We start from the raw sequence: 27,600 nt of genomic DNA, 5'->3' as shown, positions 1-27,600 counted from the left end.
CTAATTTGGTGGTGCAAAAAAACATTCTGAGCCCCCAAACCCTTCATTGATTTGAGCCTTTAGACTCGGTGCCGAGTTTGTTCGGAGCTGGTCAGGAGCAATAACTGGACTCGTCCGTACCATGTGGCTTTTTTTTTAGGTAGGTGCCCTGGCCTACTTTGCTCGCTGTCATAAGCATGCGCAACATACTTTCACCTGGACCACTCTTAGAAACGAACTGATCCTGTGACATGGGGTTATCGTTTAAGAGAGATGTGAGGTCAAATACCATTCCTCGCTCAGGTCAAATTCAGTCATTTGTTTTAGGTTCCCCAACTCCTTAGCGCAACTCTGTTCCAATTGAGTGCAACCAACTGATGGCAAATACTCTGTGTCGCTTGAATCCCAACCCACCTTTGTCTCCTTCCGCCCCCCCCCCCCCAGATGATGAGCGAGACCATGGCAAGCCGGCTCCCGCGCCGGGCATGCTCTGGCGGGTCTCGGGCGGCATATTCAGCGCCACCAAAGGGGCGGTGGGCGCCACGCTAGGCGGCGTGGCCTGGCTGGGCGGCAAGGGCTACGAGGTGACCAAGACGGTGGTGACCACGGTGCCAGCGGCGGGGGTCGGGCTGGTGAAGGGCAGCGTGTCGGCCGTTGCCGGCGGGGTCTCAGCCATGGGATCGGCCGTAAGCAGCAAAGTCCCCTTTGTGCCAAAGAAGAAAGACAAGTCCGACTGAATAACACTGCCGCGTAGGTTTTCACAGTTGCGCTGTATAGCTCTCCCCGATGTGTTTTCTGGTTGAACCACGTGTTGTTCGTCGCGTGGAGTGACAAACACGTTGGACGTCATGTCGAGCAACACGCAGTGCAACCCGAAAAAACATCGAAGAGCCAAGTCCGACCTGAGACTCGCGCGCATGGTTAGACCGCCGGATTACAGGGCGGAGACGAGGGGTCTGGATCGACATGCGATTCACACCTTCGGCCTCCCTGTCTCTCTGCGCTCTCGTTGTGTGACTCGCGTGCGTGCCTCTTGTCCCTTATCGCTCACCATCTATCCCGCCCCGCTGCAAATACAAGTGTTTTTTTTGTTTTTGTTTCTATCGCTATTTTTTGATTGCGTTGTCGGCGTCTTATGCGCATTTTTGCCACGTTCGTGTGTTCGGTTTACTGTTGTTGCTTTTGGACAGCCGACGATGTGCGTCACCGCAGCCCTAATGAATAAAGGGTAGAGGTGCAGCACTGTTATTGCTTGCTCACACAACTGCTGGTAGATGGGCCTCTATTATAGGGAGCCCTTCCAGAGCGTGCTTTGGCCTACGCATACACATTGGCCAGACATCTAGCAAGAGGTAGGCGAACCCACAATTTACCTCGCCACATGCGATCTGCTGATGGACAAACTCATCGCAATGCCCTATTTCAAAATGTTCAGAAACATTTTAAGTGATCGGGTGCTGTTTTCAGCAGGGGTGAGGCAAGGGGGGGGGGGTGACTTGTTAAAGATATTCACACTTGGTTTTTGGGGGCTCGAGGAAAGGGGCACGTGAAAAATTCCTCCCAATAACTCCCATCTACTCTCCTGTGAAAATAAAGCCACTTCTCGATCCGTGATTTCGAATTTTAATTAGCCCATTGGATAAAAAACATTTTCAGAGCTTATTTTTTTTTCATGACTTCACCTGGAGACAATCGTGCTTTAGCCAGCAATGTTTTAGAATGTAATCATGTCTTGTCTGGTTTATGAAAAAAAACGGCAGAAATGGGATGTGGATGTTGTAACGTTGCACTCATTTTTTTGGTAGAAACCTCTGTTGTTATTTCACTTTCAAAGCTAGGGTGTAAAGAGCAAGTTTCAGACGAATGCTTCAAATGCAGAAAGCTGCCGTTAAACTCCTCCGGTAGCTTGGAGGAACTTTGGAATGCATTTTTGTTCTGATTGGCTTTTATTGGAGCCTCAGGTATCCACACAGTGGCTTTAAACCTGGTCTCTTGCAACATAGTTTCAAACAGAAAAACTGAGCCATTTTCCTTGTATCCGTCAGGTGTTACTAAAAACCACTAACATTAACAATATGTGCATATTTAAAATAATATTGGGATTTATTTACTAGCCAGGGGGACCTCACGTTGGTGTTGAAATATGTGGGCGATGACATCTCAGAACTGCTCCTAGCGTCACCTTATGGATGATCTCTCTAACGCAACACTAAACTGCTGCACTGATTTGTGTTTAGTAAAAGTAAAAGAAGCAGCTCTTTGCATGTCACAATCGGACATTTTGTGATTGGGCTGAGATGATAAATTCACTGCACTTGATAATGAGGTTTAATCACAGGTGGCCCAGATCAGAGCTCATCAATTTAGCAGTTTGGCTTATTGCTGTGACATTTATTATCTTGAGTTTGCCACGCAGCTAACACACAATTCACGCATATTTACGATACAGAAACACAGCTCTAATGTGTCCTGAAACTCCGTTCTGAAAGACAGGGGTTTGGGCCAAGCTGTGGGCACATGCTATAGAAGGGTTTGAGGCTCCATGGCACCTATTGATGTCCACATGATATGTTTGATGTGTTAATGAGATATTCCTGGAGACCATAGAGGAGTGAGGTTATGGATCCATCACAGTGTTTGAAGCGTTTGTCTTGTGCTTTCTTTACGCATGTCTGCTTAACAGTGCATTGGGATCGCTACAAAGAAATATATTTCATCCAGCAACACATTTATCTGAGCAAGGATTACTGAGCAAATCCTGAAACAACTGGCATTAAAGTAATATTTATTTAAACACAATGACTTCTCGGCACTACAAAAGTGTCATCAGATCCAGTTTCCTGTAAATGATCCTGAATAAGTGACCTCTTGTTGTTCGTGCTCAACAATCCGGCATCGCAGTCACTTTGAGTTGGATTGGCGCGACGGTTTCAAGTTGTAGTTTTAAGACGTTTAAAAGCATTGAGTTTTCTTTTGTCCCCCCTGATTGCTTTGGGCAAGGTGAACGGGGCATAGTTTAGTCTTCGACTAAAGGCTGCATTGCACCAAACTGCACAGCTTCTTTTATTTTGCAGCCGTGACATCGCCGAGCCTTGCATCCCCTGTGCTATTACTCTAGCTGCACTCTAAGTTTGTATTGGGCTTCATACTAGTTGTACACTCGCTGCTCTCGACACGTAGTCTGTCGTCACGTGAACAGCGCTTTCCATTTCGGAGTGGCTCACAAACTGAAATGCAGAGGTCACGTGGTGACAATCCGATCGAAGTTCCGTATGGTTTGCATTTCCCCCGAGGGTTTTAAATCTTGGTTAACGATTATGCCTTTATTTATTTTAAACATTATTTAAATTGGTTGTTTCATTTCAATTACTATGGCCTGTGTTTTAACCAGGTAGGGACCTGTTGGAATTCACTACCGTGGCAGGTTTTGTGTGTAACCATAATTGCATAAAGACTAATTCATTTTTGTTACATTTAAGTTGGGGGGGAGGGGGGATAATTCCCAAATGTGAAAACTTGCGACTCTCGCACCATCCTTGTGCAAATGATCACAATTTACAGCATTTTCTTTGCAGGAGGTGGCATGCTTGAGGTAACAAATGCATTCGCGGTGTCCCCGCCTCGTGTGCACCGGTGCTGATCCGAAGGCTGTCGTAGAAATTCCACATTGCTCAGCCAACGGGCCAGCCTGTTCGTAGGATGACAACGGTTGACTTTCCCTCATTGTAGTATCAACCCCCATTGGGATTATGGGTCAAATTAACCCCCAACCAGCATTTGAACCAATGAGAATTGGCTTCTGACTGCCAGTTTGGGCATCGGGACACAGTGCCACGTGGATTGGGGAAAATTCTGCCGCCAATAAACAAACGAGTGACTGCAATTGAACCGTCCTCTTTGTGCAAGCTCCGTGCGAACTGGTTAATTGGGACGTATGCCAAATGTGGTGCCACCCAGCTGATAACATTTAATTAAACTCCCCACAACACTGTGGGTAATTGTTTTTTTTACCAAACTTTACGCTAGTCAATGCAGATCGGTAAAGGAGAAGAGCACATGACCGGTACTGATATCACCTGCCACTGAAGTTCGCCGTGCCCGGGAATGAGCTTTATGGTCAATGGATTCATATAGCGTAGGTTGCTAACCACTGCGCCACCCAATTTGTGCATCGCAAAGAGCCTCGAATGGTTTGCCTCCAAATTGTTCTAGCTTGCCTGGCCTTTTTGGTGACATGGGGGTTTCAAAACAGTTTACTGTGCAACCTGCTCTAACGAAGCTTTGCCTTTTGAATCTAGAGTTTACACATCAATGATTTAACCTTTGGCATGTGAAAAGTTTGTAGATGGGACTTGGCAGAATTAAATCCCTGTCTGTTTCACAGTTAGGGAAATGTATTATTATTATTAACTTTTCGTAATAACCTGCATTGTAAACAATATTGAAACATTGAATGAACATGTCATTAAAGGGAGTTGATGTTTGCAAGTAATCTACACTCCAGCATTTTACCTCTTCTAGATGATCATTCTGCCACCAAAAAATACAACAAAATGACGTTATGCAGACCCACATCGGTTGAATACTGTCGTTAAGTCATAACTCTTGAAATATTTGCAGTTGGGAAATATGACGTGGCATGCTGGCCTATATCTTGAGACATTTAAGCATGCAACAATCTCAAGCTAGAAATTAATCGAGTGACACGTCTGGTCTGGAAGTTAAACCCACAGGCAGCCGATTGGGTACACAGACCGATACATTTTTGTAGCTTTTAGCTTAAAATTTCTGAGCCTGAAACTCTTCAGAACAAATATTTTTGTTTTCCTACAAGTTAATAAATCTTGTCGAGTTGACCGCAATCCGTTTGTACGAAACGGGCTCTGGCGTTGGCTGATTCTAGTGCAGGCCTATGTCAGACTTGCTTCGCTGGCTTTCTGCAGGCCGTTCGAAGAGCATTACATGAAAGGTATATATTTTTGGGAACTTTCAATCGTTATATCCCGATTGTGCCTTTGGCATTTACATGCAACATGCAGCATTTCCCCCCCCCCCCCCCCCCCCATTCTGAATCCCTCTACGTAGAGAACAGATCAATTTTTTGTTGGGGTTTTGCTTGAAATATTTAGAGGGCCTCTTTTCCTACCATCGCTTACCTGTGCTTTAATTACCAGCGCAGATGGGTGGGCGGTTTGCCTATTCTGAATTAGCCCTCGGAGCCAAGCTGCTCTGAATGTAATGCATAGTTCTTGTGATGGTGCATATTGTGCATAAACTATAAACTGGGCTGTGATCACCGCACTCGATATTCCTGTTCAACCAGTTATGTCTGTGTGGGCTAATGGATTGCACACCCAAGTTTGGACTTAATGTACTGGCTGATAATTAACTCTTGGTGTGGCCATCAGCCGCAAGGGAAGAAAAAAAAGTCCATCTCAAGCAAGTTATTACTAAATGATTACATTTTCAAAAAAGATAGTTCAAAAGTAGTTTTCAAAATAATGTTAAGATTAAGTTGTCGTCATAACTGCTCTTTTTTTTAGTATTCACGTAGGAATATTGTTTGATTCTTCTTGAGATGCAAAGCTGCTGCAAGGCAAGGAAGATCATCATCCAAACAGAAAGGCAAAAAGTAAAGATGCAGCCCTGCAATTTCATGCACACGCCGCTGCTTCGAAGAAGCATGGCCCCCACAACGTGGAGCTTTAGAGAACCCCTCTAGTGGATAGTTGGCCTTCTCTTCCACGTTGGCCAGACGTCTTGGAATATGTGCGAGTACCCACATCACGCGTGACCTGCCGATTGACTGGGTTGACGGAGATGGGTTCATTTAAGAAACGTGCCCATTGCTTCAGCTGCTGCACTAAGATTTATCCATGGCAGCATCGCCGTAGCATACAAATGCTTAATATATATCATGCGTCTCATCACATATAAGGATGTGCAGATGGCCGTTGTGTGTGAGGATATGTGACCTCGTGATTTGCATGTTCACCGATAACTCATGTGCAGGTGTTGGCCATTGTGTGGCCAGTGCCATAGCCCAAACTTTACACACAACCGGTGGCCAGACAAATATAGACGATAAATCTAGCCACCTCACAACAACAACATCCCCCCTTTGGTGATGCACGCTAGTCGAGTACGCCCCAAGATGTGACTGCTTTCCACCGCCGAATCAATGCTTTTGTTCGGTTAAGTTCGAGGTGGCGCAGAACAAAAGCTTGCGACCGCTTTTCATGCGCCGCTCGCACCAATGCCGTAGATTAGGAGTTCAGTGTTCTTTCTGTTTTCATCGTTAATGTTTACGTAGCTTGCGTCGGTAAGGTCGTTGCGATGCGCCTTGTCCGCTGGTTAGGTGTAGTTGTTAGTAAGCTGTGAGGTTGCGTCGTACCCTCACTTGGTGCCCCGTGTGCTTTAGGAACCTGGGGACGTTTGCATGGGCGAATGGGGTCGCTCGTTGCGGTTTTCCGCAGCAACTGAGTCCCCATACTTCACCGCTCTCATGCCCTCACCCTCGCCACCGCCACCACCACCACACAACACCTAGGACAACCAGACAGGTGGTATCTCTGATGTCGGCTTTCCAAACCTGATCATACAGGTCATGAGTTGAACTTTTAGGGGGTTCTGGTTGGCTCTGTCGTAAGCGTTATGATTTGATTTAGTGGAGTTAGCTTTACTGTAAGGGTTAGGTTTATAAACAAAGGTTTGTGTGTAGCAGGGTAGGTTAGAGGCGTTATTGTTGGCTATGGCTATAGGCATGTGTACAATTGAAGTTAGCTTTATCATTATGGATAGAGTTGGTGGTATGGTTTAGGTTATATCTCAAGTTTATATTTGAGTTCACGTCAGATCAGTGGCTGGTTGCTGAAAACACGTTTATATTTTAAAGCAGATTCGACACGAGTTGAGGTGAAGCAAATCACTCGAGCGGTTTTACGCAATTGGCCGCAGAATTACTCGATTCTATGCGAGGTTGGATTTCCCATTGTGGTTTTGAGTGAACTGGGATTGGACGGTACCACTACGACTGCTGCAATGTGAATGTCAACCAAGTCAAATGGGGTTGGAGATCTCGACACCCCTTTTGGCGGAGAGGGAAAGAGCCAAACGGCTTGAGAGCTCCACGTGACTCGTGTACACAGCCCCCAAGCCTCGACAATTTAAACTGGCCAGTACTTCACAAGTTCGCTGAGAAGATTCACCCTTCTCGCCACTTCCGTTTACACCACCATGCTTCAAAGTTGTCATGCCCTAAGAGTTGATGTGTTTTCGGTTTTTATCAATTGATATTTTTTTTTAAAACCCAGGTGGACTGGTGACTCGCGTCAGTTGTGCAGATCAATGTCATGCCCAGGCCAGAGCATTGAGGTGGCACTGCTGAGATCTTTGGATTGTAAGGTTATTGTGACACGTTAAACCTGGTTCTCACACCATACTGTGCAGGTGTGTACTCACTAATCCGCTGGAGCTTTTCCCTGCTCGAGCAAGTGATGGAGCCAGTGGTGGAAATTCCGTATTCTGATGGCAGGACTGAGTTACTCCAAAAAGAGTGACTTCCCACAATGCAGTACTCTTCTTATAGAGGGATGAAAGGCAAACTTGAAATCCGATTTGAACTCTCAACTAGTAACACCCCCACCCACCCACCCACCCCTGCACCAATTGTGAGTCAAGCGCGCCCACCACAGTGCCACCCGGGTGTTATTATAGATGTGACAAGTTTCGCATTAGACGTGGCCCAGCGCAGCTCTGAGGTAGACGATTGTAAATGTGTGTAATAAAGATGATGGATTCGGGGCGTTCCACGCTTCACAGGGCACGACGAAGCGCCGTCTTGTGGTTGTGGCAACAAATGGCCCTCGCGAAGAAACGATGCCAAGGTGCCTCTGTGGTGTCTCTTGTGCGCTTTTGTGACACCTTGGGTGTGAGAATCTGTACAACGTTCCCAGGATAGTTGTATTGTGACGTGACTCCGTTAACACAATCGCGATGTTGACAATAATTGGCAACCCTTTGTTAATTCTGTGCAGAAAAAAAGGCCTCGGCATGCCACGGCGGTGACGGGAGTTTGACGATAGGGGGCGCTAAGGACCCGTTCGAATTTTCACTCGCCACTGATCTCCAATAACCGGCAAAAGAACAAAAGATAATTGGGTTCAGAATCAGTGTGCCCACCGCTCATTTTCAGGAATACAATTTTCTGGATTTTTACAGCAGCGTGGTTACCATTGCGTTACCACTCTACCCTCAACTGGGATATTAGTGGCGACATAAAAAGAAAGTGATGAGAAAGGTGTAACAGCTGGGGGTAAATTGGGCTATTTGAGGGAGGTTTACAAAGGGCTGAGGAAATAAATCACAAAAGATAAACTGCAATGTTTCAGACCGTACTTCTAAAAGAAACGAAGGTTAGTCGTGTGTTGTTTTTGTTGTGATGACGAGACATCGCTGGGAAGCATGGCACTGTGCGATGACAGAAAATAGTGGGGAATAAAAACATACAAATCACAAACTGTTGTAACGTTGTGGGTTGATGTGGGTTTTTTTTTTATCAAACCACCCTTAAAAAGTGGAGTCCTGTAGGAAATATAAAATGTGTAATGTCATCGTCTTAAAACGCGACCTGTCCGAATTCTGGTCAAACGCCAATAGCAAAGTGAATCCACGGTGGCAAAAACAATTTTCCTTTCAGTTTTACAAAGAAAGTTGTTAAAACCCGACGACACAAAACTCTAACCATATACTGCACAACCTATTTTTTTGGCAAATTGATATGATAGTATTATGTATTTTCTACTGATATCTTTGAAAACTTAATAAAAAGCTGATACCAAGGTGATGTGTACCTGGTGATGTTTATTTCTGGTGTGTGTATTGTCCAATGTGTCCCAGCCTCCACAAACCATATTTCTGTTCAATCAAGGGAACATGCATGCGTTATTCTTGTTCTCCGGTTGTTAAATATGTCCTAGGCGGAGAGGCTGCTATGTCAGGAAAAGCTATGGGGGGTGGCACCATCTTCAACATTGTTAGAATTCAGATGTTTAATATTGTAGGCCATATGTGCTAGTTTCATGTTACAAATGAGACATAATTTACAAATTATTGTTGAAACGTAGCAACATTGCTCCTAACTGGCAGACTTTGGGGGATGATGTCATTGGACGGGCACAAATCTGGTCAATATGTTCCATGCATTGAAAACCACACGTGTTGTAAACATTACTTCCATGTGGAGCCGGAATATCCAGTTATTTAAATTGTCGATTAACGGTGTGATTACTCGACGAAATGGATAACAGTTTAACAACAAAATAAAGTCTTACCCCAGTTCCAGCGTGTGCCGCTAGACGGGAGCTGTTTGGTGGGTTTTGGGCGTGGCTTGTTCGGGGGTTTACTGCTTTCAGCCGGTGGGGTGTTGCTGCCATTTTCAGAAGGAACAAATGAGAAGACGAACTACAGAGACGGTGCAACGAAATCAAGTTGCATACCGTACAGATGCTAGATGGAATGTTGCGTTGCTTGACCATATAATAGATGGCTTGGGTAGGACGTAATCCAGCAGTGGACCGATAATGTGTGATCATGTTGCTGTGGCATCCTTATCAATATATCATCTGCAGGTTGAATTAAAATTGTGGTTGGAGGTCAACTCGGCTCATCAACTATAGGGGGTTTGATAAACCTCCATACTACAGTGGGAAGTCAACAGTGGTGGTTCTGTCGTGACACGAACCCCCATCATAGGAATGTGGAATTTTCACCTCTGACAAGTGGTGGTCACAGATGCTTGCTCCTGAAGGTGGTTGGATGTTGACAAGATGTTGGGGCTGAAATTTATTTTGAAATTTGAGTCGAGTTAGATTTAATGAGACAAGATCCATCTTTCAGGAGTGAGAATGATTGTGACATTGCAATACTTACGATATGGCGTCGGCGTGTGGGAGGAATTTCTTTTGCAGCTGATTGATGACGACTGATAATGATTTGGGACGATAAAATAACAGCATTGAAGCTGTCAAAGTCATTACGTATTACAGCAGGCCAGTGGTCCTCGCTAATTTTCAGAGGGCGGGCCACTTTCACCGATAAGACATAATCAGTGCGCGGGCCGCCACACTATTGTTTAACTGTTGGGGGTTTGACAGCAGCACGATGTGGGGTGTTTTCACATGTTGTGATTTGTCGGGGGCCGCACCAAAGGCCACCAGTGGCCAGCATTGGGCCCGCGTGCCCCTTGCAATGAAGAACACTGCAGGAGGTGAAAACCCCCTTCTTTGTCCCACCACCATCTCTGCTGATGCCCTCCAACCACGCCACTACTGCCTGCGTGACACCAGGTGGCAGCGCATGAGCACGAGGAGTTTTGTTGCACAAGACATGCCCGAGTGGACTGGTATCATATCTGTGTGGGTGAGCACATGGTCATCCAATCACATGACAGCAGTTTGACACATCAACGTGGCAAGCCAAGTAACCCGTAATGCTCAGCAGACTTGAGCCTGGATAGTACCTGGATGGGTTGGCCACCATGAATAGACGCTGCTGCTTTTTTTGTGGTCCGTTTTGAGGCTTAAAGTGGCGGTCACCAGGGGGAGCAATGCAGTAAAATTCCCATTGTTAGTACGGTGGCTGCAGTGTTACCGTCTATGATCCCATCATTCGTCTATCCGCGCAAGCGTGGTGAAGTATGGTCAAATAACCCCCACGAGCCCGCACTGCATGGGAGGACCTCGTCCAGCAGTGGATGGACAAAAAGGGGCCGTACACGAGCGTTAACTTTGGGTAACATTACATCACCTGTCAGTCATCGATCATGCACCGTTATTGGAGGTTAACCTTGTTTGACGATGTAAAATTTCGCGATGTCGAGTATCTCTATATCGGTTTCCCCATCTCTTTGTAATTGTATTTGTCACGTGTGTCGTTTTGTCCTCTGCTGGACTGACTAAGAATAACAAAGATATATAAATAAGATTTCGGATGTTTCCTGGGACGCAGCTCACCCATCAAATGACCGTCATAGATGCCTCCTGATCGTTCACTGCACAATCCGTAACTTTTAAAACGTCACGTTGCACGAGCAAAAATGCGCAAGTGATACGTACACATTTTAAGCATAAATAAATAACCAGCACTACGGTTATATTGTTTAGAAATTATTACTTGATATTTTATCCGGATAATACGTACCGGAATGTAAGACGCACCCACAACGTTTGCTTTGAAATATACTTATTTTGAAAGTATTCGGTAATACGCAATTAATATTCGGTATTAAATACGCTTAACTTGTTAAATTGGCGTGGGCACTACAGAATTATACACGCGTTATAAATGATCAATAATTATGCAGGTAGATTAACAAATTAACGAACACGTCCACTTACAATAGGTGGCGAGTTTCATGCGGCCACTCCATTGCGGGTGGTGGTGGTTGGTGGTGTCCATATAATCGATATATCCGGCGATAAACTTACAAAAACACTACATTGAATTTGTAATATGGTACTGGAGAGATATACTTAGTCAATTTTGTAAAATATATATTGGGAAGTGAAATCTATTCCCGAAAACCTCTGCAGTCCTCTATGTATTAAGATGTTTTCAGACAAAGGCTTGATCAGTTTCATACGTCGGCTTTCGCGACAAATATTATTCATCTAACCCATAAAACCTCTTATGGATAAAGGCTTGATGAAGAAAAGAGATGCTGGGATAAAGGATACAAATGTCAAACCAACCTAGAATAGACGGAATTCTGTTTAAACCACTAGGATTGCAATGAAGAAAAGGAAACGAGAGAACACCACACAATACCGACAACGTATTAAGGGAAACATATTTGTTTTATTCAACAGCACATAATAATCATAACATCACATCATAAATAATTGCTGTGTAGTCGTTTGTGCCTGCTCGGCTCGCGTTAAAACCCACAGTGCAAGAGCCATTGTCAACACCGGCGAAGCAGGCTATTGTCCATCTCGTAGCAATGCGCGGGTGTGATTACCTTGTTGTGCAGATGCCGTTTGTGCCATCACATTCGGTAATTGTATCAATGAGAGTGTTTTGTGTGTGTCCGCGTGTTGTGTGTGCGGTTGTTGACTTGTTCACTTCACATGTGCACGTATACCCAACTTCCTGAATTCGCTTCATTGACATCGCATTTTAATGTCCAAAGATTCAGTCGGCGTTCTCCTGTCCCGTGTTAAAATACAGACAAAATGATGCTCGGTACGTTTTAGAAACCCGAATGAAATGTGCCAAGATTTAAATGAGCGTACATCACATGAGTACACGTCAGTTGTTGGAAAAGCAGAGTTGCCAATCATCTGTTTTTTGGGGTTCATCCAGTCGCAATGTATCATCATCCACATCATCCCCCAAAGTCAATGTTAATAAAACAAGTACCGTCTGGTGAAGTTACTCAACTCGGCACAGGAATGCGTACTTTCCACCAATGGCTGTAAGGGAGATGAGCTACTGCTCAAAGCTCGAAATGTATATATCGCATTTGTTTTTGCAGTTTTTAGATGTGTGTAAGATTTTGGTAACATTGCTTACATGCACGAATGAGTTTTTTTTATTTGAATGTTACATCGTTTATACAGGGATACACAATTTGTTGCAGAACATGCCTGTGTAATTCACAAAAAAGTAGGCATATGCTATATTTTTTATTTCTTTTTTAAAAACTAAGTGGATACATGGCAAAATACTCTCCACCACACCACTCATTACAACCACTTCTACTAACCACTGTCGTTTAAAAAAAAAAATTCCCCCAGGGAAACTAAACCTTTACGATTTGACGATGTTTTTAAACACCGCTGTCTTATGAACGATCAGATTAAGAATGTGATAAACTTAAGGATGGTTAGGTACAGATGTGGCTGGGTGTCTGAAGGGCCTCCCAATTGATTATCAGTGTTCCAAAATGAAGCAGGCTCTGATCATCTTCAGTCAGGTCACCAATTATGGCACAACAGTAAAAGAGTATTTGAAAGTTTTTAAGTGCTTATCGAGCCTCTCCTTTGAGGGCATATTTTGTAAGCAGGCACAGTGAAAACTCATTCATCTGTATAGACTCATGGCCAAGGTAGGGCAGAGCCTTAAAGGATATTGTGCAAACGTCTGTGATTTGTCATCAATAGCTACAATAGAATATAACATTTTAAAAATGCAACTTTGATAATTGTTCACATTGGAAAATAAATTGCCAGTGATTAAACATGTTTTTACGTTACATATATTCTGTAACAACACCATTAGTTTTTTTTTTTTACATTGGATTGAACGTCCATGATCAAAGCGAGTGCCCACTGATACCAATGACCCGAGAAATTGTACCATACTGATTAAGGGGACGGGGGGGGGGGGAAGAGTTGGTATTTTTGGGAGACTGCTGCCGATGATAAAATGTGGCATTCTTTCATGACGCCAGCGCACAGTGCCTTTCCTTCATGGCGCCACGCAGGACCCTTACCATTCTCTCGACAGCAAACACAACGATTTTATAGTTCTCTGCAGAAATTCCCCGGCGGAGGATGTGGGAATTGATCCGGTCCGGTGAGTGAGTACGGTGACCTTTCTGCATGAGCGACCGCATAATTTAACGATTTCATTTTCCAAGAAAATGCGAACGTTGTTTCTTTTTTAAGAAGTTGCCCAAAAAGATTAAATTATACATTTGACGTTCGCCATAAACACAAACCTAATGCACGCGCGTTTTAATTATCCTCTTGAAAAACACGCAGGTGAAATTGCTGAAAATGTCAAACTCATCGTAGCAATCATTAAGCTCTCGTATCTTTACCCGGACGTTATTGGATTTACTATTTCAATTAACTAAACACCCAAGGATTTTCTTCACTTCCTCCAAGACCTTACACTTACCACAGGGGTGACTTTTAACACCAAAAACGTGTGGAAAACAACAGCTTATGCTACCCTTGACATGAAGTCCTGGAGACCTTACATTTTCCCAGGAAATGTTAACATAGTTCGTGACAAGGCAGTAGTTTTAACAACAGACGAGGAATATGTCCTTAATTGCGAATCAGGACTGCGTGTACAGCTATCCAATGATGATTTTCATTTGTGTCTCATCCAAGCCAAAACCTCTCTTAAGGTGAAGTGAATACAGTGCAATCTGTATGCATTATTGTTGCTTGCAATAATGTCGTTTTATATTGAACAGTTTAACAAGGGCTGCAACCATTGGGGGAATGTTTTTGTTTGCGTTTGGGGTTGTGGCTCTGAAACGATGTTCCCCAAAACCAGTTTGGAAATGCGACTCCCCTCATGCAACTTTGCTGTGATCGGTTGTAATAAAGTAATATGGGTTTGACAGGCACGTCAAAAAGCCATGTCACAGCTGTAAAAGGTGTCAGTGTTATCGTGGCAAATGTGCCTGAATTTTCTGGAAAATTGCCAACGTGAAAAGTAAAACCATGGAGAGTGGCGGCGAAATGGTTTGTGCACTGCCCTATGAACCCGTTCAACTTAGTCCAATTCCCGGCCATCGAAAACATCCGTGGTGAGTGACAATTAGAAGCAGTTCTGGGCCCTGACTCTGCCAACCTTCACTGACCTGCGCGGAGAAGTGTAATCAAACAACCCTCGTGACCGATAGGTCATGTGGGTGAATTAAAAAATGGCATATTAAAATATTACATGCCATTAAGTGACTTATAGTTAGTATATACTGATCTGTAAATTCTGAATTACACAGTTGCTTTTTCGTTCTCTACAATGCCTATGGATTTTTTTTTATAACCCGAGTATATTTGAGTAGGCCGCAACTGTTTGCCTCGATCACAGAGCCAATTTTTTTTTGGCATCTAGGCAAGAGGGGTATGTTGGGGGTCAAATGCCTGTGGCTTATGTTATCCTATATTCATTATTTAAAATGTTTTTAAATTTGCCGTGATTGGGTCGTGTGGCTAAATTACATGCATCTATGATGCATTACACAACCTAAAACGTTCACGAAGTTGCAATACCAAACAATGAATGCCACACAACTTTTGTAGACCCGACAAAATGACATTCAACAAAGTTGTAGATTTTAACTTCAGCTTAAGACTTTGATATGCTCGCCTTCACGGAGTAAAACATAATCTAATGTAATTGTATATAACAAAAAAAAACATTCGGACACTTTATTCTTATCGAATGTGTTTTTACGTTTAAGCATAACTGCACCAAGGAACCATTAATAAAAATGCTGAGAATATTTGCGTCCGAATTTGTCAACGTGGCGTCACGCCATTCTCACCCAGGCACGGTGAGGAGTGGTGCCAGAGTTAATGGAGCACTCTTGTATTACAATCTCTTCAACCTGGGTTCAATCCCTGCGTGTGAATACGTGACAAATGGTGTATACATCCGAGGGAGGGGAACATATTTCACACATTTTTAAATGACCTTTCATTCCCCATCACCGCACACCTTAATGTTATCCACTATTAACGCCAAAGTGCGCGCGAACTTGGCATACAGTTTTCACCATCGCTAGGCTCCGGCCTAATCCCACTTACTTTGACCTCATGCTAATTTGTGTGCATCTCACCGTGGGAATAGAAATGCCTCCGGGCATGCACGGCTGGTTGAATCCTCACTGCCCCATTGTGCCCTCCACTGGCATCAACGGGCACTCGCGAACAGCACTTACTCCAACAGTATCTCTCGTCTGAGAGAGCGGTGGATATGTTTTGCCAGCGTTAAACCACTGGCAGCTACAAAAATAATTTCGACTATCCTCGCACTGACTTAAGCTCGGTAACGCTGAAGTGGGGTGCTGCGATGGAGCACCTTCACCCGGGGTGCTGTGCTTGTTCGGTCTGGCTCCCTCTCCATTCTCGCACGTCCACACAGCAAACGGTTTATCGCCCAACTCACTACAATTTTGGGCCCTTGGTGCAGCTATCCAGACCCCGCAAAAACAAATGTTATGGTCGCTTCCTGTCCTGTCTTGGCTGCCCTGTTGTTTGTGTGTGTGTGCGCTTGTGGAAGTGTGTATATGCCTGTGTTTTTCATGCATGTGTACAGTGAAATCTCGATACATCCGTGGACAGATTATCCTGGTTGTGAAAAAAAATAAGATACCTTTACGTGCGCACACTGGTTTCATTATGAGCAGCTCCCCACTCGTCGAGGGTCAATGATTCAGTGCCCACATGGCCGCAAACTCATCAGCCAGTAAACCGATTACTTAAAAAATACAACAGATGACAGATTCTACGACTTCGCCCCCAATCTACGCATGTAAGCAATACATGTTTAATAGCTGAGCTTACGTACGTTTTGCGTTTTATCCTGGCCACCCATACCCCCATTGCCCCAGGTAATCGAGAGTTGACTGCACATGTACACGTGATGCGTGTGCATGCGTATGCAAGCGTACACGAGACTGCGCACCTGTGAAACTGTCCCTGCGTGTTCACGTGCGAGCACGTGCGCGTGCGTTTACAATAATCATATCACAAATGTAGGTGCACTAGGCAAGGGGACACAGAAATACGAAAAATCACGCACTTAAATCGCATCAAGTAAAATTAAATACGTGCACATTAACGGGTCCGAGACAGGCTCAGCTGTCTGAGCCCCCCCCCCACTGTTTACCCTCCCAAACCCGACATCCATCCTCCCGAAACCCCCACCCTGTCTCACGTGTGGCTGGAGGAACGGCCTCTTGCCGCGGTAGAACGCTGAGGTTCGAGCCGAGACGGTAATTTGTGTGTGCACAACAATACAGCACAAAGGGAGGGGGACGGGCCCACGGCGAGAAGGCCAAACGGCCGCTTGTATTGCACAACAAGGACAGCATCCGGAACACACATTCATACCATAGAGGTGACGATGGGGGTAGGAGACAAATATTAAAGAGCAAGGCAGAGGTGGAGAAACACCAAGAGGGTGGAAAGGTGGATGGTTTAACCCGTTCCCGTTCTGATGACGTACGTGCACTTCTTCCGGTTTTGAAAAACTAAACTAAAATAAATGTATTGGTACCGAGGCTCCCACAAGGCTATGCGGGAGGGCGTGTTGCACAGTTTGACGCCAGCTATCATAGAGTGCGGTCGTGTCGCTACAGTTCTTTGCGGTGAGTGCAAAGGTCTTTAAAAACAACGGCGTTTTGCCTCTCTAAATAAAAATGAAGGCTGAACCGCTTTGCGCTTTCCGCAATTCAGCGGCGAACTGGACCCACCCAGCAACTTGCAGTCGTCTCGGAACGGGAAAGGATGAGAGATGGACGGAGAGGGAGAACGTTTGCAGACACAAATCGATTGAAAGCTGCATTCAGAAATGGGACACAGGAAGATGCAGAGAAACACGAGGGAAGCCAAGATACAGCGAAGGGGGCAATATGAAGGTCGCCAGAGAGCTATAGATAGGATGAACTAGGGGGGCAATAGCGAGGGGGGCGATAGCGAGGAATGCGATAGAAAAATAAGCAAAACCAAAGCAAATGTAAATGAACACGGAAAAACTGCGAGGAAGATAAGTGCGTTTAGGGAGAGAACAAGGGCAGGATACAGAGAGAGAGAGAGCGGAGAGCAGGGGAGACCCCACGCAGCGTCACGAGGTCTCACAACCCCTGTCGGAGGGAGCGCAAAACTCGGATGAGCCGTGAATAACTTATTCTTGAGGTATTGCAGCGACCTGGCCTCGAGGTCTCGCCGGCCCATGGACAACCCGCACACTCGGTAGGGCCGTGGCGTGGCCTCTCAAGAGATGGTGGAGCTCGTATTAAAAAAGATTAATGCCCTCGCACTTCTCTTCCACGCTGACCGCCGGTCCCTCACAGCCTACGGCCGGGCCAGGGCCGCGATTTCGCTATCTATACCCCCCCCCCCCCCCCCCCCCGGGACGCATGCCTCAGGAGGCAGGACGGTGGATCCTATGTCAGATTGGGAAACAAAAAAAAAGACTGGAGAATGAAATGAAAACAGCCCGATAAAACGGGGACTAATGAAGGTAACATTGGCGATAGAGTTTAATACGGAGTATAGGCTATCGCGACCAATATCATCCATAATAGTTTTTTTTGGGTTAGATCGCGTAAATGTGTTGTTAAAACCCGCCGCCGCCACCACCCGACACAGCCAACAGTAAGGCTTAGACTTCTCCACAAATCTGGCTGTCGCCTGATGAAGCGAGTTGTAATTACTGGCGAAACGTCGTACCTAGGTTGCAAATGTTGTGGCGTCGCTCTCCAACACACCGGTGTGCTCTTCTAGTAACGAATTGGCGTGTTTTGTGTACGTGACAACCCTTACTAGTTGGCTGTGTCGGGTGGTGGTGGGTTTTAACGACATTTATATTTTTATGCATTATAACCCAAAAAAACTTCTTATAGATTGGCGATAAAATTAACATTAAAAAATGAATTAAACAAACTTTGTTTTCATGGGAACCTTCTGATTTTTAAATGTGGGCCCTGCCTGCCCCAAATCCCTTGCTGGCCCAGCCTAATCAGTGGCAACGGGTTGGATCAAGGCTTGGGTCAGGCCTGGAGATTAGGCCGGGGCAGAACGGCGCTTTTAATCTCCCAACAGCTCATGTCCCTGGGCTAACGAACCTCAGATCCGCTAGGCCATTGTCTCCAGTGTGTTCTGCCCAGCTCCAGGCCTTATAACATCAATGGCTACCCCAGTCATGGAAAACACAACTTTTGTATATATATACACACACAAACAATGTAAGAGAGTCCTTACATCCACAGTTTGTTATCTCTAACTCCTACTGACCACAAATGCATTTTATCTGCAGTAAAAACCACAGCCCAAAGAGATTAACGCGTAAGTTCTGTCACGTTGCTGCAATTGCTGCTACGATCGTGGCATTTGACGAAACAAAACATCTTCATCTTGCCGTAATATTCACAGTTACAGTTGCACGTGGCCAAGGCTCAGAGGAGTTGCGTGGTCATTTTTACTTCTACATCCGAGGGGTTTTGAGAAAAGGACATTGACATTTTCTACAAACTCCAAAGGACTGTGGAGGTTTGTAATGCGGCCCACCTTTTTGTCAGGTGTGATCACATGACACGATCGCCTACCGCTCACCGATTTGGGGTTTAAAATAAGCTCATTGTTTAGGTCAGAGCGAGTGTTTTTCTCACGTCACATTCTTAAAACGTCTTTGCCATTGTGTGTGTGTATGTATATGAAATACACACGATAGTTTGTACAAAGAAGCGAAAACTGAAAACTATACAGAAGTTCCCAGAGACCTACAGTTTTACGACCGATATAAATTATAAAGTGAAACAACGTAAATGTCAATAAATTATAATTTAAATCCCTTAAATCCAAATTCCAGATTAAGAGAAGAATTGTGTCATAAGTGCTTCAGGAGTGTTCATAAATAATCACCTAAATAACACAAATTGTTGTTGATCCTCTCATAGATATTAATTATAATCATCAGATGAATTATCACGTAAAGCTTTGGAGAGGAGACACACAAACACTTTAACACGTGCACGCTCACACACCTTCAAACATCTGTACCCGCACGCACACAAGTGGATTCAAGCATTCATACCCACGCTCGCACATCCGTAAGTGTGCATGCAAGCCCCGCTTCAGTTATGTGCATGCACATACATACAGGGACACGCACGTACATGCACAGACGCATGCAAAAACGTACGTGCGTGAACAAGCATGTACACGGGTATACACACAGAGACACGGGCACGCACACGCGCACATGCAGTTAGGTAGTCAGGCATGCGCAAGTACGCGCACACAAACAAACACTCACAGAGACTCACCTTCTCTCTCTCACACACACATACTTTATGCACACACGCGCGTGCGCAAACCCACGGTAAGGTACACTCACACGCTCAAACACGATGCCTAATACGCCAAAGTATCACCATGCACCTAGGACACCACACACAGGCAGAGTCTCACATCTGTCCTGGGAGAGAAAAAAAAAATGTTTAAAAATAAATAAAATGTTTCACGTGGACTTCCACGGCAGCTGCTCAGAGATTAGTCGACAGAACGTCTTTGTAGTTTATTCAGAGGAGGGCAGCCGTTGCAATCCTTAAAGTTGTTCCAGCTTTCAGGCCAAGTCCCGTCTCTACGTAGAGTCTTCAGAACACCTGGAGGCAAATCACCTGCGTTTGCAGTAATTAAGTGTGCTTCCCTCCTGCAAGCTAACAATTTTTTTGGTATGAGGAGTATCGTTTGTCAACCTTTTTTCTCATTCTTCTTCTTCTCAGGATTGCAGATGTTTGGACTCCAGAACACATTTGTGGGAGGGTAGGAGCCTCGCCAACTGGTCACTCAAGATCATATTTCAAAGAAAAAGCACAACGCACTCGGCAGGTTTCACGGAGTGCATTTCAAGAAGATGGCCGGCTCGCGGCCTGCTGCCTGCCGTCTATGTGATCCGCCGCTCACTCTGCTGGGCCATCCGCTAAGCACCACGGCTTCGAAACAAACACCGTCACTACCACCAGGCAGCAGTGAACAAAACACGCTTCAGGCCTCAAATCCAGGCCATTTGTAACTCTGGTGTTCTGAAGCCTCATCGCGAGCGAGCGGGCTGCCCCCCCTCTCCAAATTGTGACCCTGCTCACAATACCTGTATGGCCTCCAGGCTTGACTGCTTGCTAATGGAATGCAGGCTCGGGTTAGCGTTGGGGCCCGGCGTCGCGCCCACCTCGGCACCGTCCGCCGACGTCGCCCTGCCGACGACGTTCGACTCGTCGAGCTCCAGCGCTTCGCTCCCGCAGCGTTGTACCGAGGGGGGCTCCTCGGGCCGGCAGCTTCCCGAGGGCCGCGCTGCACCCGGCGCCGCCCCCGCCCCCCCACCGCACATCAACAACGACGGCGGCTGCGGTTCCACTTTCTCCTGCTGCTTCTTCCCCTTCCCGGCGGAGACGCGCTCGCAGGCGCCGGCCTCCTTCCCGTCCTCGCCGCTGGCCGACACCGACGCCATGCCGAGGACCGGCAGCCGCGGGGAATCCAAACTCTGGCGGCCATCGGCGGCGGGCGACCGCGCGCATCGCGGGTGCGACGCCTTCGCGGGTAGGAGCGACGAGTCCGGTGGAGGACCGGGGAACGGAGCGACGAACGGAGAGGTAGGAGCGCCCGGCAGGAATTCGAGAGGTGGTCCCGGCAAGGGGGGTGGGGTGCTCTCCCAAGGGCTGGGCGGCGTCGAAGGAGTGCTGGGAGACAGCAGCCGGTAATGGTCCCAGAGGCCCGGCGCGACGCCGCCCGCCGCCCCAACGCCGTCGCAGGAGACGGGCAGCCACGGGGCGTCGCAGTAGCCGTTGGCTTGGCCGCGCGGAAAGACGGCCATCGGGCTCGCCGGGGTGGATTCGTCGGGCGAGAGCTTCTTCTTGGGCCGCCGCGCGACGCCTCCGCCGTCCTCCCCGTCGCTGCCATCCCCAGCGGGGCTCTCGCGGAGGCAAAACCCGCGCAGCGCCTGCGCCGTGTCCTCGGTCGGCGTGAGAATCGTCAGCGCCGAGTCGCCGCCGGCCGGGTAGACGGTGGAGCGCAGGTTGAGCGAGAACGACCGCTTGAGGAGGCTGTACTTGTGCACGCGCTCGGGCGAAGGCGGCGGACTCGTCATGAGGACCGGGGGCCCCACTCGGCCACCGCCGCTGCCCTCCGAAGAAGAGGAGGACGAGCAGGAGGAGGACGAGCAGGAGGAGGAGTGTCCCCTGCCATTGCACAACGAGGCGGCGGGCCTCCCGGTCGCGCGCACATCATCCGGCGTGTCGTTTGGAACTCGCTCGTGGCTATTGGCGGGCAGAGGCGTCGGAGGGCCGAGGCAGTTTTGGGGAATGGAGATGCTGCTCCATTTCGAGCCACGGAGGCCCCTTTCGTACTCCAGCAGCTGCCCCAGGAAGTTGAAGTTTGGCGAGATGGAGGGTCGCTTCTCCTTCACGAAGCTGTCAAGGGTGGGGGGGGGGGGGGGTGGAACGAGATGACAACGATTCTTAGTTCCTGCTTCTGGCCACTCATTATAACGCACACTGATTATTATGAATCTATTAACCCTCTCACGTGATCGTCCAAAAGGTCACTCCACTGTTTACCTGGGCGAATACATTTTCTCCACACAAGTGGAAAATATCTGAACCGGTTCTGGGCCTCCCGTATAGCTCGCCTCAGTCTTACAATGAGTACCCAGTGTGCTGTACAAACATGAGCATAACGGCCCACAAACCAAGAGTGTGGGTAAGTGTGCACACACCGCAGGGAGCGGTAGTGCAGCGGTTAGCGCTCTGGGCTACACGAACCCGGCGACTCGGGTTCGATTCCCGCTCACGACCAACGCCAGTCACGTTTATCTGAACTGGTCCCGGGCCTCCCCTAGGTCGAGTACCTGGTGCGGTGTGTAAACATCGCCACTGGGGAGACAAAGCCGGACGGGCGTTGTGCTGGTCACCCCGCCCCCTCGTTTTGTGCCATGCCGGCCTTCATAAGTGCTGCTCACTAACAACACTCGCCCCCAACAGTCTGTGAAGGCTACGCGGAGTGATCATTGTGTGCGCACACCCACCGGTAAGCATCGTCGGACGATAGCCCCGTGGTCCGCATGACGTACGCGATGGCCACGGTGGCCGATCGCGAGATCCCAGCGAGACAGTGGACGAGGACGCGCGACTGTGACACCCGCACGTGATCTGCAGAACGACGCAGGCGCGGCCAAATCAGCACTTGGTAACCGTCGCCAACCTCACCCACGGTAAGCGGCGAGGTCTTTGGAAAGCCGCATCGTATGGGGGTTACATCGCAACAGCGGTCACCTTCAGCGTTCTTGCATCAACGACTCTCACCGACAACTTGCCGCACCAACGAACACGCCCGTCGGCCATCGAACATCAACCAATGCCGATAAAACATTGTGCATAAACCCACACTTAACAACGACACATCAAATTTACATTCACCACCGGTCAATTTGAGCTGGGTCGGTGAGCCATAAAATACGACAACAACATGAGGTGCATGTGGAACCATGTAGTCATCTCCTTGTCCAGGTGTTGCAACGTTGTGCGATGATAATGCTGAGCCATTGAATTTATCTCTGACTTCCCAATTCCAGCTTAGTCTCCCCTCTGCGAATCTGTCTCTAGGCCTCCTCAAGTCTACATAACAAGCGACACGGAAAAGTTGTATGTGCGCACGCATGCTCGCGTACTGTATCTGTGCGTGTGCATCAGTGTAAGTCCGTGTGTCCGTGCACGAGCGTTAACAGTGCGCGCCGACGACGATGTGCGTGCATGTGTAAGAGTCCAAGGGGCGTGCGTGCGTTCGCGAGTTCAGTTTGCACACACACGTCCGTGTATATGCGCGTGTGCGTGTGTGTGCAATGGGGAGCGGTAGTGTCGTGGTTAGCACACTGCACTACGAACCCGGCAAACCCGAGTTCAATTCCCATTCACGGCCAACACCAGTGACGATTATCTGCATCGGTCCTGGGCCTCTGCTAGGTTGACTCGGCCTCAAATGAGTACCTGGTGCGGTGTGTAAACATCGCCACCAAAGAGACAAAGGAGGCCGGACGTGGTGCTGGCCACCCACCCCCTCGTGTGCCGTGCCGGCCTTCATACAGTGAGGGAAAAAAGTATTTGATCCCCTGCTGATTTTGTACGTGTGCCCACTGACAAAGAAATGATCAGTCTATAATTTTAATGGTAGGTTTATTTGAACAGTGAGAGACAGAATAACAAAAAAATCCAGAAAAACGCATGTCAAAAATATTATGAATTGATTTGCATTTTAGTAAGGGAAATAAGTATTTGACCACCTCTCAATCAGAAAGATTTCTGGCTCCCAGGTGTCTTTTATACAGGTAACGAGCTGAGATTAGGAGCACACTCTTAAAGGGAGTGCTCCTAATCTCAGATTGTTACCTGTATAAAAGACACCTGTCCACAGAAGCAATCAATCAATCAGATTCCAAACTCTCCACCATGGCCAAGACCAAAGAGCTCTCCAAGGATGTCAGGGACAAGATTGTAGACCTACACAAGGCTGGAATAGGCTACAATACCATTGCCAAACAGCTTGGTGAGAAGATGACAACAGTTGGTACGATTATTCGCACATGGAAGAAACACAAAAGAACTGTCAATCTCCCTCGGCCTGGGGCTCCATGCAAGATCTCACCTCGTGGAGTTGCAATGATCATGAGAACGGTGAGGCATCAGCCCAGAACTACACGGGAGGATCTTGTCAACGATCTCAAGGTAGCTGGGATCATAGTCACCAAGAAAATAATTGGTAACGCACTACGCCGTGAAGGACTGAAATCCTGCAGCGCCCGCAAGATCCCCCTGCTCAAGGAAGCACATATACATGCCCATCTGAAGTTTGCCAATGAACATCTGAATGATTCAAGAGGACAACTGGGTGAAAGTGTTGTGGTCAGATGAGACCAAAATGGAGCTCTTTGGCATCAACTCAACTCGCCATGTTTGGAGGAGGAGGAATGCTGCCTATGACCCCAAGAACACCATCCCCACTGTCTAACATGGAAGTGGAAACATTATGCTTTCGGGTGTTTTTCTGCTCAGGGGACAGGACAACTTCACCACATCAAAGGGACGATGGACGGGGCCATGTACCGTCAAATCTTGGGTGAGAACCTCCTTCCCTCAACCAGGGCAATGAAAATGGGTCGTGGATGGGTATTCCAGCATGACAATGACCAAAAACACACGGCCAAGGCAACAAAGGAGTGGCTCAAGAAGAAGCACATTAAGGTCCTGGAGTGGCCTAGCCAGTCTCCAGACCTAAATCCCATAGAAAAGATGTGGAGAGAGCTGAAGGTTCGAGTTGCCAAACGTCAGCCTCGAAACCTTAATGACTTGGAGAAGATCTACAAAGAGGAGTGGGACAAAATCCCTCCTGAGATGTGTGCAAACCTGGTGGCCAACTACAAGAAACGTCTGACCTCTGTGATAGCCAACAAGGGTTTTGTCACCAAGTACTAAGTCATGTTTTGCAGAGGGGTCAAATACTTATTTCCCTCATTAAAATGCAAATCAATTTATAACATTTTTGACATGCGTTTTTCTGGATTTTTTTATTGTTATTCTGTCTCTCACTGTTCAAATATACCTACCATTAAAATTATAGACTGACCATTTCTTTGTCAGTGGGCAAACGTACAATATCAGCAGGGGATGAAATACTTTTTCTCCCTCACTGTAGGTGCTGCTCGCTAACAACGCTTGCCCCAACAGTCTGTGCTAAGACCTTACGGAGGGGGAATCTTTTGTCGTCTTTGTGCACGCAAACGCGTTGACGCGCGCACCGATGAAGGAGAGGTGCATACGTGCGTAAGAGTCCACGGACGTGCGTGCGCGAGTTCAGTGGACGCGCGTGGGTGCATGCACGAGTGTGGACGCGCGCACCGATGAAGGAGACGGACGGCTCGAGCCAGGGCAGGATCTTGTCTCCGTAGCCGTCGTTGACGGGGACGCGCATGAAGCGGCTCTCGGGCAGCCAGTCGGGGCGCGGGCACGACGTGCTGGCGTTGAGCACGTACGCGATGCCCGTCTGCAGCATCAGCCCCTGCACAAGCACAGGAGGAGGAGGAGGGACACGTGTGGATCAGACAACGTATTTATTTTACCAGGGAAGGCCCATTTAGCTATACAGCTCTTTGCAGAAGCTATCTGGCCACAAGCGATAGCTCAACAAAGAAGCTTATCACGTGAAAATGTATCGCAGCCAAATACTCTAAATGAATGTTTCTAAATATGGAGGGAAAAAAAATCAGAGGACCCGGAGAAAAATCCACGCTACCACGAGGAGAGTGAACATACAAACTCAAAATATACAGGGTCGGGATCGAACTCACGACCTCCTGCATACAAGGCGAGGGAGTTAACATCTCCCCACCGCGGCACCCATGCAGCTTGGAGACATCCGCAGAGTAAGTCATGAGTCTAGGACATGGGTCTGCAACCAGAATAATAATGAGAGACTTTTTTTCAAATTCGGTATTAAAAAAACCTCAATATTTCAAGAGTTGCAATGCACGTGAATAATTCCGAGAAGCTGGTGCTTAATAAGCAACGTCACGAAGCAGCGGTCCTTGAAGAGCCGCACACGGCTCCGGACCTGCATGTTGCCGACCCCTGGTCTAGGACCATCCTGCAACTAAACCATGTATATATTTTGACTTAAAGCTTTCGTGACTGCAGGGATTAATATTCTTGGTTCTTTCGGTAAAGTCACGTAGAAGGGAAACAATAAAATAATAAAAATATAAAACAATAAAATTCTCACGACGTTGAAACCCACAGCAAGAAAATTTTTGTGGTTTTCACATCTGATGATGATTGCTCGTGTTGCAGTCGAAACGTCGTGAGAATTGTATTGTTTTATATTTTTATTATTTTATTGTTTCCCTTCTACGTGACTTTACCGAAAGAACCAAGAACTTGTATATATTTATATATTTTACAGGCAAGTGTACAGGTTACGCAGGTGAAACGATTCCAGGCCGCGGCCTCGCCTTGTGATAAGGCGAGCAGGGTCAGTATTGAGCAGGAGAAACGTCCCAAGCGACCCCGCGTACTTCCCCTGCGGCATTGCAGTATCTTTCTTTGTTATTACAACGCTTTTTATTAACTCACTCTGTCTGTTGTTGTATCCCCAAATCTTGTAACTCAATTTGTACCCACTTCCCAATGTGGTATCGACTGCAAACTTGGTATACTTATGTCATACTGACGACAACACTATATTCTATCATAAAAATAAAAAGTATATATTATTAAACATTCATTTATTTATATGTTATGTTTCGGCTTGGGTCTAATTGTCCACGCTCAACTGGAATCACCACGGTCCCTTACGTTATGGCAAGCTTCGGGGCCACTTTCTGGAGTCCTGCCATTACGCGTACGGTACATTTCATGAAAGCGTGTTTTAAAAAAAGTGTTTTTCTTTTAAATATTACTTATTGTCATCAATCCCACTGTGCAATATGCTCCATCGGCATTTATGGATATTTAAATTCTGTCGACAAACAGCAGTCGCGCTTGCCAATGTTGAAACGAACAAGAAATTGACTCGCAAGCCTTCGTCCGATGTCCTTTAATGGTGCATTTTACACGTGCAATAAAACCGCACTCTCTTGAAATGTGTAATAAAGTCATCTACTTAGTGGCTATCGATTGAATGAACCTTCGGAGCTGGGCAACGTTAAATTAAGGTTCGATTGTGCAGCCAACGGCAACCGATGTCAGAATTTCTCCACGGTGCGAGTCTGTGGGCTTATCGCAGGTGTCAATATCCCACAGCGCGACTGTAGTCACCAGTCAGTCTCCAAACCACGGACCGCACGGTAACACCAGTGCCAGGGTTCGATCAATTCGCAGGCAGCGTTTCAGATGTTCACCACCATGAGGCTACATCTGTAACCGTCCACTGGATCAACCACCGACCTCGACGTGAACTCGTGAACATGGCTGATCCACCCCCCCCCCCCACCACCACCACAAGGGAGAAGAACAAGAAGGAAGAAGGGAGAAGCAGGAAGAAGGACGAAGAAGAAGAAGTATGAAGAAGGAAGAAGCAGCTGGAAGAAGGACGAAGGACAAAGAAGAAGGAC

General features: G+C 47.0%; 2 protein-coding genes across 4 annotated transcripts in view; one reads left to right on the top strand and one right to left on the bottom strand.

Annotated features, from left to right (window-relative positions):
- TMEM263 (transmembrane protein 263) overlaps window positions 1–8,820 on the top strand; it is a 30,463-nt gene extending 21,643 nt beyond the window's left edge. For all 3 annotated transcript variants that reach the window (XM_032971632.2, XM_032971639.2, XM_032971649.2), the window contains exon 3: window positions 424–8,820. In XM_032971632.2, the coding sequence (XP_032827523.1) occupies window positions 424–716 (293 nt within the window). In that variant the 3' untranslated portion in view covers window positions 717–8,820. The remainder of the gene's footprint in view (window positions 1–423) is intronic.
- A 2,995-nt stretch (window positions 8,821–11,815) lies between these two features.
- Window positions 11,816–27,600, bottom strand: part of LOC116952315 (dual specificity protein phosphatase 8-like) — a 57,544-nt gene continuing 41,759 nt past the window's right edge. Inside the window, exons 6-8 of the mRNA XM_032971563.2 lie at window positions 25,391–25,550; window positions 22,528–22,651; window positions 11,816–21,913 (exon numbers count right to left, since the gene is read on the bottom strand). Coding sequence (XP_032827454.1) covers window positions 20,590–21,913; window positions 22,528–22,651; window positions 25,391–25,550 — 1,608 coding nt within the window. The 3' untranslated portion in view covers window positions 11,816–20,589. The remainder of the gene's footprint in view (window positions 21,914–22,527; window positions 22,652–25,390; window positions 25,551–27,600) is intronic.

This window comes from Petromyzon marinus, chromosome 3 (genome assembly GCF_048934315.1).
Source record: "Petromyzon marinus isolate PM22_M1 ecotype Great Lakes invasive population chromosome 3, UKy_Petmar_22M1.pri1.0, whole genome shotgun sequence".
Lineage (NCBI taxonomy): Eukaryota > Metazoa > Chordata > Hyperoartia > Petromyzontiformes > Petromyzontidae > Petromyzon > Petromyzon marinus.
Note: the sequence above shows the minus strand (reverse complement) of the source record. Positions and strands in the feature narration are given on the sequence as shown.